The sequence below is a fragment of the Dipodomys ordii genome, unplaced genomic scaffold (assembly GCF_000151885.1).
Source record: "Dipodomys ordii isolate 6190 unplaced genomic scaffold, Dord_2.0 Scaffold109, whole genome shotgun sequence".
NCBI lineage: Eukaryota > Metazoa > Chordata > Mammalia > Rodentia > Heteromyidae > Dipodomys > Dipodomys ordii.
The window spans coordinates 7,548,280-7,565,830 of NW_012267325.1; the positions used below are offsets into that span (position 1 = coordinate 7,548,280).

Consider the following 17,551-nt stretch of genomic DNA (forward strand, 5'->3'; position numbering starts at 1 on the left):
GGCTGAAGAAGTTTCTTGAGTTAATACAGCTATGCTGGCAGTGTTCTATTTCTGGTTTTCTAAAAATGCCTATATTTTGTCTTCATTTTTTTGATAAGATCCTCTTTTCTGTTGATTTACTGTTATCATATTTATTTTTATAAGCTTTTTGGACATAGTTATAGTAACTAGTTCCCTATTATTGTCAGATTTGTCTTTTCTTTAAAAGTAATATAATTATTATTTTGTAGTATCTCTCTGGTAATTGTAGTATTAGGTTATCAATTGTAGTATTAGGTTATCTTGTATGTTCCTGCAGCCATTTTTTCCCTTCTTTCTTAGTTTCTTAAGTATTTACTTCCATGACTATTATAAATTATTGCTATTCCCCTAAAAAAAAATACAGCTGGGCACCAGTGTCTCATGCCTGTAATCCTAGCTATTCAGGAGGCTGAGATATCAAGATCATGGTTCAAAGCCAGCCTGGGAAGGAAAAATCTGTGAGACTCTTATCTCCAATTAGCCACTAGAAAACTGGAAGTGGCACAGTGGCTCAAGTGGTAGAGTGCCCAACTTGACCTGAAGAGCTCAGAGACAGTGCCCAGGCCTAGAGATTAAGCCCCATGACCGACAAAAAAGAAAAAAAAAATACTTACAATGTGTTTACTCAGATGAAGTGCCTTCTCCCAGAGAAGTGTTTAACTTCCATATATCTAAGAGTACTATTAATCTAGACACGTTTTAATTTAAATTATTGGTTTTAGTTTGCACTAGAGCAAATCCACATACTGACCAGATGATTATAATCTCAAATGGGATTATCCCAACAATATCTTTTCTTCTAAGCAAACACTCAATGCTATAAAATGTTATTTTATATAAGTGTTATATTTTTAATACATTCCTGGGCATTTTTAGTTTTTTTGTTAGTGAATTAGTCAAATAGTCCATTCAACCATTTTGTCAAAAATACACTTTTTTCAGTTTCAGTAATTTTTTTATGAATGTAATAATTTTACTTTTATTTTTCCATTTGTCAGTAGTATTAACCATAGTCTTTAGTATTGACCATGGTATTAACCAAAATATTACATGCTTTTATAATGTATACCCATTCTTCTCCATAGTTCTCTTCTTATGAAAGTAAAATTCTATACCTGGAGAATGTGAGCTTGTCAGTTACTAGTTTGTAATTCATAATAAAAAAATGATACTGATTTTTTTTTAATTTTTGTTATTTCAGTATAAGCCTCCTGCACTTAAAAAGTCAAATTCTCCTGGAACCTTATCATCAGGATCATCGCGATTACCACAACCAAGTAGCACTAGCAAAACTGTTGTAGGTAATAAAATCCACAAAATAGGTGTTTTGGTTCCTTTTTAATTATATTGGTAGAAAAGGAAATGAAAACAATAGTCTATTTTGTTCCATTAAATTAGTTAGTTTACTAATTATGTAGAGATATAGATTGTTATTATTTCTAGATAGAAATGAAATAACTAAATATTTTCTATTTTTAGGTATTTTTTTCTTTAATGCCCTTCCTTGATGTTTTTACTGACATACTATCTGTTAAGAATATTCAAACAAATTATTTCATCATTCTTTGTCTATAATATTTTCCTTCATTCCTACCCTGGTTTCTCATTTTTGAACTTGAAAGCTGTTACCAATAGATATTTAATGGCTCTATGACTATATTGACCACTAAAATAGACCTTGTATGTAAATCATAAGATAGAAATTAGCATATCAATAAGCATCCTGTTCCCTTGTAACTTTTAAAGAAACCTTTTTTATTTGTTAATTTTTGAACATTACTAAATCACTGTTTCTCATGTCAAGTATTCTGCTTTATGTGATTTCATTTATTATTTTTAAAGCTGTTGCCTTTTTTATTGTAAGGTGTATCTTCAGGTAAAGTGTCATCAGTTAACAACTCTTTGGGAAACAAACTTCAGACCCTATCTCCTTCACATAAAGCAATATCAGCCCCTCAGGCAGGGTAAGTCTACATTGAATAATTTATTAATGGTACATATTTGACTGATGCATTTTATTTTCTCTGGCCTTTTCATGAATATTTTTATCTAAGTTCATTTTTTTAACATAATGCTATTCAAAGGCACCCTAATTCCTGTTGAGAGAATTTTAGTAGAGTTATTTTAAAGAAACACTCTGGCCAAAAGTTAGTTCCTATAACCCTAGATATTCAGAAGGCTGAGATCTCAGTTCAGAGCCATCTTGGGCAGAAAAATCTGTGAATCTCTTATCACCATTTAACCAATCAAGAAAAAAAAGTCAAAAGTAGGGCTATGGCCCAAGTGGAGGAGAGCACTAGCCTTAACCACAAAAGTTCAGGGTTAGCATGTAGGTCCTGAGTTCGAGCCCAAGGACTGCCTCCCCCTCAAAAGAAAAAAATCTGGTGGCTTTTATCAAGAACCATAAACTATTCATAATTTTGATTGAATAGTTTTTTTTTGATTGAGAATCTAAGGAAATAACTTGAAATATCATCATTTATTAAGCTCTCTGTTATCAGTTATTGTACTGGGCATGTTGCTTAAACTTGCTTCATAATTATAAAGTAACATTTAGAGAAGCAAAGTGATTTATTCAAGGCCACATAATTCTTTTATGTGTGTGTCTGTGTGTGTAATAAAAATACATAGGGGTTACAGTTACATGAGTAAGGTAATGAGTACATTTCTTTGTTACCCCCTCCTTTGTTTTTCCCCTACCATCCCTTTCCTCCCCAACTTCCCCTCTCTCCCCCCACCCCCCCAAGTTGTCAAGTTCATTTTTACCATAGTCTCTTGTACATCTCATTGTTACAACAAAATTCAGCATTTTGTTATTTTCTTTCCCCTCCCCAAATTAGAAAAATGCATATATAAGATATAGGGCACCAGAATCAAATACAGTGAAAACAGGAAAGAACATACAAAAGAAACCAAAAAAAATTACATAGTACATTATAAATACATTAAAAACAACAGCAAGAAAGATAAAACCACTCATGGCTTCTTAAGAGAAGCAATAGGCTAAGTAAGATCTATTTGATTCTAAAAATTTTATGCATACTTTTGTTATAATAAGATCAAATACCTGCATTTAATATAGTAAATTATGAAAATAGACAAGGCATATTTTACCACTGTAAAATATAAATCAATTTTAATAAAGATGATTTTGCTCTAGAAAGAGAAAAATATAAAGCTCCACATGGAGTTTTATATACTAACTGCATACTATAAACATACTATATACACATACTACTTAGTATATATACTTTAATAATGTATATTTTTATTAAATAGGTTAGATATTAAATAATGCACTGTATTTTCCCACAATAAAATGCATTATTTTAATACTTTGTTCTACAAGCACAGTTACAATGAACTCCTTTTAGTTCTTATTTCCTATGTGGTTTGTATTGGTAAACAAAATGTAGCTAATCTTGTTGGGCGCTTCACTCAGCTCTTCAGCTCAAGGCGAGCGCTCTACTGCTTGAGCCACAACGCCACTTCAGGTTTTCTAGTAGTTTTATTGGAGATAAGAGTCTCACGAACTTTCCTGCTGAGGCTGGTTTTGAACCGTGATCCTCATATCCCAGCCTCCTGAGTAGCTGGGAATACAGGTGTAAGCCACCGATGCCCAGCTGTGTTGGTCTTTATATATACTAGTATAATTGACTACAGAAAAATAGTCTGCATTTAAAAGAATATAGTCTATCTATGGCTCACATTAACTTTAGTTATTATGTAGGAAATATACACAAGGAGATTGCCAAATGAGATTCGCTACTTTTTGTTTACAAACCACATAGGAAATAAGAACTAAAAGGAGCTCATTGTAATTGTGCTTATAGAACAAAGACAAAAATAATAATTTCCAAGATCTGATGACTTAAGTGTTTTTTCTTATTGCTGTGCTTCCAAAAAAAGACACATTAATAGTATAACCAGGTAGTTGAAAATGAAAATAATCTCATTTTTCAGTGTTACAAACAATCTTGAGTTTTTTCTTCTTGACTTTTTTCTTCTCTATTTAGTTGGCTCATTTATGAGTTATGGGAAGTATACATATAGCATTTAATTTTATAGTCTTTTTTCCCCCAAATTAAAGAGAATTGCCCTCTGTTTTATAGTTTGTAGTGTTGTTAATTTACAGGTGATAATAAATTACAAAGTAATACTTTTCAGCACTACTGTCACACTGATAGTTCCATCAGTTGACAATATTAAGTTGTACTGATAACACTAGTTTTAAGTAGGACATGTGATCCTGGATGGTATCATGAAAAAAGGGAGCATACTGGTTTTAGAATTTTGAAAACTAGCTTCATGTATTCTGTGTCATATGTGTCTGGGGATGTATCTGTGTTTCAACTTTACCAAGTTCTTTGACTCTGCTTAGACCTCTACAAGTGATACAAGAGAATACAGAGATGGGGCTGGGAAGGTGGCTCAGTGGTAGAGCGCTTGCCTTGCATGCATGAAGTCCTGGGTTTACTTCCTCAGCACCACATAAGCAGAAAAAGCCAGAAGTAGCACTGTGGCTCAAGTGGTAGAGTGCCAGCCTTGAGCTGAAGAGCTGAGGGATAGCGCTCAGGTCCAGTATCCAGGCTCAAGTGGTAGAGTGCTAGCCTTGAGCTGAAGAGCTAAGGGATAGGCCCCACGACTGGCCAAAAAAAAGAGAGAGAGAGAGAGAGAGAATACAGAGACTGTTTAACATATACTTTTGTGAGTTGTTATATAATTATAATTCAGTCAGTTATCTCTGTTCATATTCTGATTATTCTATATAAGGTATTTCTAACTACTTTCTAAAGAAAGTAATGTTTGCTTCTGGTAAGTATGATCACTATATTAACTAGAATTATTAGAGCCATTCTTAACTGTCTATTTAAGGCATATATTATTCCTGTCTTACTGAAATAAAAATGAAACTTGTTGACATAAGGAGAAAGGACATTGATACATGGGATGAGATTTGATTGAAATACATGGTATACACATGTAAAATACATGGTAGAAATACCTCAATGAAATCCTTCCTTTCCCATAGTATAACTAACATGTGCTAATAAAGAAGAAAGCAGGATTGGGAAGTTGGTTTAGTGGTAGAGTGCTTGCCTCGCATACATGAAGCCCTGGGTTTGATTCCTCAACACCACATAAGCAGAAAAAAGCTGGAGGTGGCGCTGTTTCTCAAGTGGTAGGGCACTAGCCTTGAGCTGTGAGGGACAGCACTAGTCCCAGAGTTCAGCCCCCACGGCCAACGAAGAAGGAGAAGAATTGTTGAATTAATAATTTGTTTGTTTCCATTTGATAGACTATACTAAGATCCATGACAGAGACTAAAGTGCCTGACACATGAATATATTGTGAACTTTTAGCAAATAGAAAAATGATCTAGTACATTTCTCAAATTTATCCTGTTACCAAACCATTGTGGGCCTGCTGGAAGTAGAAGAACATTTGAAGTTTGTGTGGCACCCATTTTTTTCATTTACACAATTGATTCAGGTCTTCAGTGTGGTCCATTTTAATCAGGTACACTGCTGATCTGTAATAATTAACCTGTATTGGAGTCATGACACAGGAAAAGTAATCTTAGTATTTGGATACTGTCTCATATTTTGGTAATTAAATTGTAGACAATCAGTGAGCCAAAGTTAGTAGACTTCTTTTAAGAGGAAAACACACCTAAAGGAGAAATTTCCCCTTATTATAAAAGATAATATTCTTTAATTGTGGGAAAAAATTGTAAACTGTGAAAAACTAAATTTTTAAATATTACCACATTTGAAGTATGTCAAAATTCACACACTTGTGTCTTGAGAACTTTCTTTTCATAATTACAAATTTAATTTATATCTCAAATCATAGATTTCAATAGCTAAAAGGTCACGTTTCAGATTTGCGTTTCTTCCCTTAATGTGAAAAAAGTACATTTACTTTGAAGATTAACTATAGCCAATGAATTGAAATGAGTAAAAATTATTGAAGATGTTTGTATCAGGGAGTTAACTTTGTCATAGGACTGAGATACTAAGTTATCTGTGATGGGTTAATACAATCAAAAGTAGGTATCTGACACATTTCAACATTTTGAATATGTCAGAGTGATACAACTACAAAGGTTCAAAAGATACAATTGGTAAATGTTCTCTCCATGATGATTTTGTGAATAATCATTTAAGTATATATAGTTTTACTCTCCTTGATACAGTCTAATTTTTAGCAGATCAGAGTATGTATGACATATTTCCTAAGATAACTCATTCTTGATAACTCTCATAGATTAAACTCTATTTCTATTTTTTTTGTCAGTCGTGGGGCTTGAATTCATCACTTGTGTGCTGTCATTGAGCTTTTGTGTTTTTGTGCTCAAGGATACCATTACCACTCTACCACTTTAAGCCATGCTCCACTTCGTAGTCTGTTTCAGATCAGGAATAGGTTGATAGCATTGCCAAATCATTCTTCTTTTCTTTTTTATTGTGAGAATACCCTACAGAGGAGTTAAAATTACATGGGCAAGATAACAAGTACATTTCTTATCAAGCATTGTTGCCTCCTCTTTGTTTCCCCTTCCCATCCCTTCCCATATAATTCAGCAATGACTATTTTAAAATCTGTGGAAGTATTGTATAAAATTTTTATTTTCATTGAGATTTATAAGCTTTGTTTTTTGAGATCTATAAGTTTTGGTTTTGATATATAGCAGGAGATTGTAGCAGAACATGAATTTTAAGTGATTTTAGCCCTGGGCTAACATTTAACCTAAGAAACATTTGAATTGTATAGGACTGGAGGTGTGGCTCAGCATTCCAGCCTCATATGCAGGAGGCCTTCAATTGAAATTTCAGTATTATCATCACAAAAAAGAAAAATCAAACATTTGAATTGTGTATATACACAGTAATACATAGAATCATTATGCATGCACTTACATTGAATTTCTTAACCCAACTTTGAGGTACAGATTATAGTTGGAACCTGCATCTCAATATGTTTCTAAAATCTTTAAATATAGGTAATGCTCCAGTAATAATGCATACATTTCCATTAGATCCTTAAGGTCTTTATAAGAGTATACATACTTCCTTTCACAAAATGAATTTTGTTGATTCACATGTAGTAGGGCTGAAGTACTTTTTGCAATAGTAAAAGAAAGAAATCTGTTTTAAAATTTTAGTTCTTTGCTTAAATTTTTGTTTTGTTTGTGATGTTGGAGATCAAACGCAGGTGTAGGCAAAAATTTTCTTAATTTTAGTCTTTTATACCTTATTCACAAAGCACATAGTCTTTCAAAGATAACCACTTTTTATGAAAAATAATGCTAATTCAAAGAAAAACCCTAGTAATTAAAATTACAAATAGATGAATTTTTCAGTAATTTTTTTACAAAGTAAAAGGAAATTAAAACCTTTTAGTTCCAGACATTGTAGAAATCATGTTTGATGAATATTTAATGAAGGCAATTTTAAATATTTCATCACTGTGTATGTGCCATCTCCGGCTGAATAACTAATCCTAATAGTCATAAGAAATAATTAGGAATTAATAACATTTCTTCACTTACAACATAACTCCTGTTAATGTAGAGGCAACTGAAAGAACAGAATGTATAATCTAGGAACATGAACAAACTCTTTTAGACAGTAACTTCCATAAAAAACAAGTATCATTTCTCTATCACTATGTTAAAATAAACACAGTGTTTGACACATAGGAGATGCTCAAGATTCAATGAGTTACTGAATGAGTAGGAAAAAAAGAATGAGCAAATATCCCTTTAAAATAATGTGTTTTAATGGTAAGCAATGATATAGTATTGAATAATCATTTACGACAGTTCTGTTCCTTAATTTCCTCAGTTCCCTGGTAATGGTTATATATGGTTCACTGATTTGGTTGATAGAGAACAAATACTACTCTGTTGCACAATGGATAGTGCATTGGACTTCTAGACAGACAGAGAACAAAAACTATACTGCATACCTGTAGTTTGTTCTGGTACCCTCTAGCTGGAGCTGTGTAAGACAAAATTCACCAGGGAGCTGGGAAGGTGGCTCAGTGGTACAGTGCTTGCTTTGCATGCAGGAGGCCCCAGGTTCAATTACTTAGCACCACATAAACAGAAAAAGCCGGAAGTGGTGCTATGGCTCAAGAGCACTAGCCTTGAGCTGAAGAGCTGAGGGACAGCACCCAGGCCCAGAGTTCAGGCCCCATGACAGACCAAAAAAAAAAAAAAAATCACATGGCATAATTACTTAACATTGTCCATATGATTTCACATTGATATTCACATTTTTTCACATGAGTAATAATTTTTCTTACATAAGTTTCATGAATTCACTCTATTAAACAGGTAGCATAAAGATATAAAAATTATTCATTCAATTCTTATTTTATATTTAGAATTTAAAAATTCTCCAGCAGACAGAGTAACAGAGAGAGAAAAAAAAAGTCAAAGGTTCTGTGGCATTTGTTTAGATCTTTATCACAATTGAAGAGTGACCTGAAGTTAGAATTTACAGCTGTAATAATAGCCCTTGTATGAATTCTAAGAATTCTTTTTTTATTTCTTACTCTGTCAGTTAGATAATTAAGGAATATGGGTAGATTTCTGAAGAATCAGAATGTCTTTTTCTAAACAAGAAAAGAAATCTTTATGTAAAGAAACAAGCAGTAGCAATCTCCTTATGGGTACACCTTTATATATTTTAATAGTAAGATGGACAAGTTAGGCCCTCCACTTCGAACTGGAAGACATGTGCAAAGGTTGTATGACAGTGATACAAAGTCAAACAGTGCCTTCAAAAGACATGAGTTATTACCCATTTACAAGTAAGTATTTGTAACTCAGCTTGGTTTATCTTTTCAAGTACTTTCTTAAAGGCTTTATATCATAGAATACTGTTAACTTTTAGCTTCTTATACTTAAATAAAAATCTTAGCTTACTCATCTTTAAGCCCAAAATTGTTAAGTAACCTTCCAGGAGTAAGTATTTTTTTATTGTTGAACATTTTTGTTTTAATACTTTCTTAGATTATTTTTATTCCATTAAACTAATGGTTTTAATAGCATCCTTCAATGTTTTTATGAAGGATCTTTTTTATGTGTAATAGTTTTGAAAACAAAAAGAGGAAAATTATAATATTACTAAATAATCTGCTCACCACACACAAGATGAATTATTATGGCCAGAAAAAGAAAGATTTTTAGAAAGCACTTAATTAAGGAATTTTTAGGCTTTTTGTGAGATTTATAAATTCCACTTGAAAACAGGGAAAAAATATAGTGGTCCCAGAGACAGTCTAGTTTTCTCTGGCCTAGGTGAGCAAGCACTGAGTATGATGACATTCATTTTTGAAACTCTCCCATGAGTCTTCACGGTTTAAAATAGCAAGTTGAACTCTTACTAAATTTGAAAAAAATAGTTACTTTTTAAAAACAAAATATTATAATCTCTATATGAAATACATTAACAAATGTAACTATATGCAGTAACATAATGGGAAGTCTTTAATGTACAAGAAGATACATATACATGCATCTATAGCTGTCCATACACACATGCGTACCCATACACAGACACTATGGGCTATTTTTGTCTTGGAACTACTACCATTGACTTAACCTTCTGAAACAGATATCAGAGAATACCATAATTAAGCCTCTCTTTTATTATTTGATCTATAACATGCACATTCCAGATATGGAAAAGGGTGACACTTTTCAGACTGTATCCAGAAAGTAAAATGTTTTTCTTATTTTTATTTTTTGTATTATCTTTAAATAGTTGTACAAAGGAGTTTCAATTCAACATATCAGTTCATGACTACTTGCATCTTGATCAGTGCCTCCCCTTACAGAAAATGTTTTAATAATTGACAGTCTTCCTAATCTCTTCAGAATGGTTCTTGACAGATTCTACTACATAGCAGATGTTACTAAAAGCAAATAATAGACATTTAATATCACATTTTATGTAAATAACTGTTTTTCACTAATCATAATCATGTTAAGCAGCTTTATGTGATCGTGATATGGTAAAAGTAGTAGTCATGTGTATTCATTGGTGTTTATATCATCTATGTGAAACTGGTACAGTTTCTCTAACAGGATGATTTAAAACTTAAAAGAAAAGGAGGAAAACATATTTCCTACTTAAATGCTATTGTATGACTGATTTTTCTCTTAGAACTTAAACTCTAAGGGCTAGGAAGGTAGCTCAGTGGTAGAGCGCTTGCCTTGCATGCATGAGGCCCTGGGTTCGATTCCCCAGCACTACATAAACAAAACGAAAAAAACCCGGAAGTGGCGCAGTGGCTCAAGTGGTAGAGCACTAGCCTTGAGCTGAAGAGCTGAGGGACAGTGCCCAGGCCAAGAGTTCAGGCCCTGCGACTGGACCCCCCCCCCAAAAAAAGAAGAACTTAAACTCTAAGAAATATGCTATGCTAGTACATTTTATATAACCTTATGATACAAAAGTAGAATAAAACTTCGCGAATGGACTTGAAATTTATTTGAAGGAGAATAGGACATCCCATCCATACACCAAAGTGATTTTTTGCTGGTAGAACTAACTACTCAAAGCAAACACTGTGAATTGAATATTAAATATGAAATTTAAAGTACAACTCACTTAACTTGAAGTTTTAGTACTAAAAACTTTGAAATATCTAGTATCTATAGTCCCAGCTAATCTGTAGTCTGGGTTGGAAGGATCAATCTAGGCAATATATTGAGAACCCATCTTTATTTTCTTATTGTTACTATAAAGGTGATGTACAGAGGGGATACAGTTACATAAGCCAGGTAATGAGTACATTTTTTTTCCTCCTATCCCCACCCACCAGTTACATTTCATTTACCACATAGTGTCTAATGAGTACCATTGCTCCATTTGTTCACTCTTTTTTCCTCCATTTGTGTCCTTCTTACCCTCCCAAAGACAAAAAAGAAAACAAAAGCAAAAACAAAAGGGGAAAACAAGCCTCTTTTAAAACCCATCTTAAAAAGTTTAAACTTTGAAATGACTATAATATTATCTAAGATTTGAGAGACAATTACATTATATGCAGTGCCTAGAACTAGATTAGTCATGTATTTGACATGAACATTTGAAAAAGTCAGTTACTATCTACTTGTATTTTGGAAGTAGTTACTTAAACTTTTAGGAGAGCCTCCTCAGCTTTTCATATTAATGGGAAGAATTTCAAACTAAATTTCTGAATCTTGCAGTGTATTAGCTGTCACCTTAGGTAAGTTACTCAAGTGTGTGGGGTTTTTTTGGTCTTATTTATCTCATCTGTAAACTGAAATTATCAATTCTTACCTCTTAGGACTGTTTAGGAAGAAATTCACATGTGCAAAACAATTAAAAAAGTATTTGATATTTAGTTATCACTGTTATATAAATGGTAGCTTACATAGCAGCAATAATAGTAGTAACAGTATCAATAATAATAGTAATAGTAGTATCAATGATACTAAATGTTTACAAAAATTTATATTGCATAAACTTCCTGTATGTGATCATTTTATTAATCAGGGAATTCGGATTCAGAGAAGTTGACTACAATCACAGAGCAGTCAAGTAGCAGTTGGGAGTTGAATCTAAATTCCTATAAATCCCAAATCTTCAAATTCAAGTGCAGTGTCATTATTTAGCTTTCTAAGTTGCTCTGGTTCCTGAGGTTTCTCTATAGGAATTCAGTGCTGATTCAGCCTAAAGTCTCCCTGATATCAGATAGCCCAGGCTGTCCAGTTAGTGAAATAAATCTTTAAACAAAAGTTATGTTAACTTTGATTTTAATTACTTTTTCTAAGAATTTTCATAAATTAATTATTAGCCTCCAAAGTGGTAAGTAATATTTCTTTATGACCACATCCCATATACCTAGGATGGCAATAACACAATACAACTGTGTTTTGAGGGACTTCTAACTATAAGACCTTTGAAAAAATGATTTAACTTATGAATTTAATATGAAACATGTAACTATTTTAATTGACATATTTATTATCAGAGTATTATTAGTAAATGCAAGCTGCTTTGGTTGACCTTCAGTATTAATGTCTACCACTTGTTTTCAGATTTAAAACAGTTTGGATTTTAATCTTTTGTACTTCTCTGCAGCCTCTAATTACTTTTTTATTACACAAATAGGTAATTTGAGAAATAATTGATAGTCTTTCATCATGTTGTCTCACCTTCTCTCCTAGAGCTAACATCAAACCTCGAAATTCTACACCACCCAGTTTGGCAAGAAATTCTGTGCTTATGAACAAAAGAAAAGCATATAGTGATAGCTCCACAATCAGGTATGTTTAGTGCTACCATCCTGAACACCAGAATGAAAAAGAGTTTATTTATTTAGTTTTCCAAGTCTTCTGTGCAAAAATAAGTAATCAGCTAAATTCACAATCTGAATTTTTTTGTTAGCTGACTTAATATGACTTATATGTTATACTACACAAAAGGAATATTGAGGAGTATTATTTCCCTGCAGCTTGTAGTTATGTAGTTATAGCAGCATATTTTAAATGCTTAAAAACATTGTTCAGTAGTGCTACAAAATACTCTAAGGAGTATAATTTATAGTCATTGAATTTTTGGCATTATGTTTAATATTTCTTAACATTGGTATATTCGTATAAGTGCTCATTTCCTGAGATGTGCATGCTGTGGTATTTAAATTTATTTTGAAGTAGTTTTGTATTTATTTGTTTGTTGGTGGTATTCTGGGCCTTTCCCTGCAACAACGCTACCTCTTGAGCCACATCCCCAGCCGAAGTAATTCTTATATATTTCACTGACAGTAAAGCTGCTGTGTTATCCCTTGACACTTGTTCTTGATTAGTGTTACGACTTCTAATTAATTCAATACTTCCATTTGTAGTTTATATGAATTTACTGTAATACCTAACAGTTCACCACTTGTTTCAGAAAATTGTTGTAATTTCACAGTCTATCAGAATAAGAATTACACAAAAGAAGATATATAATTATTTGAATCTCTGTAGCTTTTAAGTAGATAGTGGGTTTTCATAGAAAATCCAGTGATACTTGTATCAACTCTAACCTATTTGTATGAAACAATATACCTAGATCCAAGAACCCTTAGTGTTTTTAGTTATACCTTTGTAGAAAAACTACTATTTTCAATAGTGTTATTTTTATAAGCCTGTGATTTAAAAATTTCCTTCATGGCAATTTTTAAAGTCAATGACATGTTCTCAGAAGAATAGTGCCCAAGTTTCTTTAGTAGTCTGAATTTCTTGACTGTCTGGCTTCTGTAATAAAATACTTAGAAGCTCAAATGTTTTGTTTAAACTTTACTTTGGTGCGTAGTTCTTCAAGCATTTATTTTATCCTCACTGCTGTGTATTGTTAATAAAGCCTATGCTACTTGAGGATGCAAGGAACTTACTATTTATTTAATTTAATATACTAATTTAATATAATAAGATCAAAGTAAATAATAAATAGTGGAAATATCACTGCATCTCCATAGTACTTTTGGACAAGGAGAGAGAACTAGAACCTGACAACCTCCATCTGTAGCCTGTGTTTTATATTTCTCTCTCTTTCTTTCTCTTTCTCTCTGTATCTGTCTTTCCCTCTCCCTCTCCCTCTTTCTCCCTTTTTTACTTTTTCTTTTTTTGTGTGCTGTACCTGTACTTGAACTCAGGCACTGTCTACAAGTCTTTTTGCTCAAGGCTAGTACTTTAGCATTTTAGCCACAGCTCCATTTTCAGATTTTTGGTGGCTAATTGGAGGTAAGAATCTCATGGACTTTCCTGGCTGGGCTGGCTTTGAACTGCAATTTATTGTTTTCAGTGTTAGGGCATTAACTAAGCCTAGGTGCTGCCCCTGAGCTTTTCAACTCTAAGCTAGTGCTCTACCACTTTGAGCCAAAGCTCCACCACCAGTTTTCTGATGGTTAATTGGACATGAGTCTCACTGACTTTCCTTTGGTTTCCAGCTCAGATCCTCAGATCTCAGCTTCCTGAGTAGCTATCATTAGACATGAACCACCAGTGTGCAGTTATGAACCACAGTTTTTATATCTTCTCCTAAGTACCTGGGATTACGTGCAAGAGCTACTGGTGCCCAGCTCTAGTCTTTCTTAATAAGATGGTTTTTCAGGAAGGACATTGTAAATTTTAGTAAATGACTATACATTGAACAAGATGGAAAGTGTGACTGCATTTGATCATTGACATTTCTTCTAGTGGGTACAAATGTAATGTCAGACCAGTTGGAATTATTGTATTTCCAGCAAGTTTTTTTTTATTATTTTGTTTTTGTTGGTTTTGGGTTTTTTTGAGGGGGAGGGACAGGGGAAGGAATCTGGTACTAGGGCTTGAACTTGGGTCTTAATGCATTTGTTTGGCTTTTTTGCTCAAGGATAAAAGACCAGCATTACCACTTGAGCTATACATACTCTACTTCTGGCTTCTTTCTGGTTAATTGGAGAAAAGAGTCTCATGGATTTTTCTGCCAAGGCTGGCTTTGAGCCATGATCCTCTTGCCTTAGCCTCCTGAGGAGCTAGGATCACAAGTGTCATCTAGCCACCAGCGTCAGACAGCAGTTTTTTTTTTAACTAGAAGAATATTAAAAGTGACATTTTAGTTATTTTTATTATGTTATGTCCTTCAGTAGTTGTGTTTAATTAACTACCAATATGAACCTTTTCTCCATCTTCTTCAGGCCAGATGGAGACTATGCATCTTCACTTAATGGTGGAAGTATCAAAAGCACTGAAGGAAATTCATCTGGACACTTACCTAAATTCTGCCATGAATGTGGGACAAAGTACCCTGTAGAATGGGCAAAGTTCTGCTGTGAATGTGGCATTCGAAGAATGATTCTGTGAACAGAATCCCAAAAGAACAAATGCCAGCTTCAGAGCTTTATAATTATTGCTGCTTGGACAGCTAAAGCACTTCCTCTAGTTATTTTGTGCTGAAACTGTTCAAAAACCTTGCTCCCATAATTTTTGAAGCATAATTCTTTGGTTGTACATATGTATATATATGTTGTACATAATAAATACCTGATATCCCAAGCTGTGCAATTCAAGAAAATACTCACTTAGCTATCAGAAAATAATTCCATCTTATTACCGTGGGTATTATTCATCTTTTGTTGTTAAAGCACATTCACTATACCTCTACAAATACTCTTACCTTTAGCCCTTCAAGCTTTAGGATAATCACAACTTTGAGCAAACAATAGGATAAATATTGTTATTATTGGTGCCTGTCTTCAAATAGCAGGATGGGCAACTGTGGATTTTGTAATTGAAGAGAATGTTTTAATTATTATCACTTGATAAGTCATATTCCTGTTGAACTCTTGGCAACTAGTTTTATGAAATACCTTAGGTTTATATTACTCTGAACTTTGTAGATTATTAATTGTATAATTTATGTTTCCTCCATCCTGTGAAAATAATTATGGATTTTTTTCAGAAACACAATACTAAAATTACAATGTATCTTACAACTGAATATTTTTTTCATTTCTGTGTTATTTCCTAGATGTTACTGTTTTTCTTTTTCATAATCTCTCTAAAGAATAGATTGAACTTCCAACATATTTTACAACATATACACAAAAAAATTGTATTTTCTGTTCAACTCGTTTACTAAAAGAATCGATCATTGTTACTTTCAGTGTAACATAAAGTTGGCTATATGTTTCTTTGATGGCTTGTACTACTCTAGTCAGTAGTAGTTTATGATCTTTAGTAGTTTATGATCAATCAGACTTGTTAGCTTTATCTTATTATAAAGATAAAAGCAAAAATTTTATGATGTGTTTTTCCTAAAAGATTTATGTTATATATTTTCTAACCTCTTGTTTGTGATTGATCACAGTAAGGATCAGTGTAGAAATGTGTTGCTTGGAATTTTATTTCTCTGAAATGTATGTAGTTTGTTTTATTTTGTTAGTTTGGGCAGGAGTTATAAACCTAGTGGTATAGTTATAATCATTTTACTTATAATTTTCTGCTGTTTTTAAAATCAGTTTGGTTCCTAATTGTTCTGTTCATCCATACTGATAAAATAATGCAGCAACTCAAATAAGTTACAAGGAGTTTAGAAGACTAATGTATATATTAGATTTCCATTTTAAAAACTTTTTATCCTAATTATAAATCACATGAAAAGGAACTTTTGTGTGTATATGTGCTGATAATGGGACTTGACTCAGAGACCATCTTCTTCTTGCTTGCTCAGCTCATTTTTCTTGTGTCTGCAGCTTTACTACTGGAGACACTTCTCCAGTCTGGCATTTTGCTGGTTAATTGGAGAGATGGAATGAATCTTAACAGTTTTCAGACCTCTTGAGTAGCTAGGATTATAACGAACTTTTCACTCTTGTTTTATCTAGGAATGAACACTATCTTACAAGCATATATTTAACACTACATAATCTTTTTTTTTCTGCTCAAAAGAGTGAATAGATACATCAGTTTAAATAAGACAAATTGGCACATGTTTGTTTCTTAGTGAATTTTACAGTAGCAAGTAAATGTTAGTATGTACTACATGGAAATGACTTTGTAAGGAATCAGCAATCCCAGAGCCCAGAGATAATTATAAAAAGTAACGTAAATATATTTATGTCTTATGAAACATGACAATGTATTTAAATGCATTTTCTATTACATAATTTACTCTAACATTGATTTGTTGTGCAATAGTTTTTAAACAATCTTCCTATGCATCACCTATTTTCATTTGTATTTATTTGCACAGGTATTTGTCGGTGTGACTGAATTTTTAAAAATGATTGTAAGCTTAAAATGTAAAAGTTGCTTCTAGATTATTCTGAACATTTTTAGCTTGAAAATGTAGGATTATTGTGACTGCTGTTTGTCCCTTATTATGTTTTTTTTTATTACAGATACCTTCAATTTAATCAATAAAGACATGAAGCCTAAAAATTCTTGTTATTTATTAATATCTACTAGACAAAGAAATATAGGAACACACTTGAATGTAAATAAGATATTTGAAGTAAAAAAGTTCATTTCAGAATGAAAATGTATCTTTACATTTTTTTATGTCAACAGGTTTTTACATTTTATTGAATTGTTTTAGGACTTTTAAGGTACTCTTAAATGTTTTTCTCCCAGGTTTTTGTTTTATACATAGAATAATTTTCTTTACACTCAAAAGTTAGAAATTGAATATAGTATCATGAAGGTTGATTGGGAATTTCTAGGTAAGTATTCTGTGATTTAATGGCAAAAATCTGTTTACTGTTAACATTAAATCAGGCAATATTTTGAGTTTTTATAAAAACGCTCTTTATGGTGAAAACCAGACTATACATATTTCATTTGTACTTGGTTTTGCTTAGGCTAAAGGAGTAAAAGCTGAGAGGATGAAAATGTTATGCACAGATACAAGTTAATGCAAGTCCTAGGTATGTGTTTATTTGCCTTAGATATCTAAATATTTTCTATGGTTAATGTTCTTAGTACATTAATTTTCCAACTGATGATGTTACTGAGTAGAGCCATGAT

General features: G+C 32.6%; 1 protein-coding gene across 1 annotated transcript in view; it reads left to right on the plus strand.

The window, feature by feature from the left end:
- Zc2hc1a (zinc finger, C2HC-type containing 1A) overlaps positions 1-16,547 on the plus strand; it is a 35,651-nt gene extending 19,104 nt beyond the window's left edge. The window contains exons 6-9 of the mRNA XM_013028462.1: positions 1,223-1,322; positions 1,886-1,985; positions 12,230-12,328; positions 14,722-16,547. Coding sequence (XP_012883916.1) covers positions 1,223-1,322; positions 1,886-1,985; positions 12,230-12,328; positions 14,722-14,887 — 465 coding nt within the window. The 3' untranslated portion in view covers positions 14,888-16,547. The remainder of the gene's footprint in view (positions 1-1,222; positions 1,323-1,885; positions 1,986-12,229; positions 12,329-14,721) is intronic.
- Positions 16,548-17,551: the final 1,004 nt, after the last annotated feature.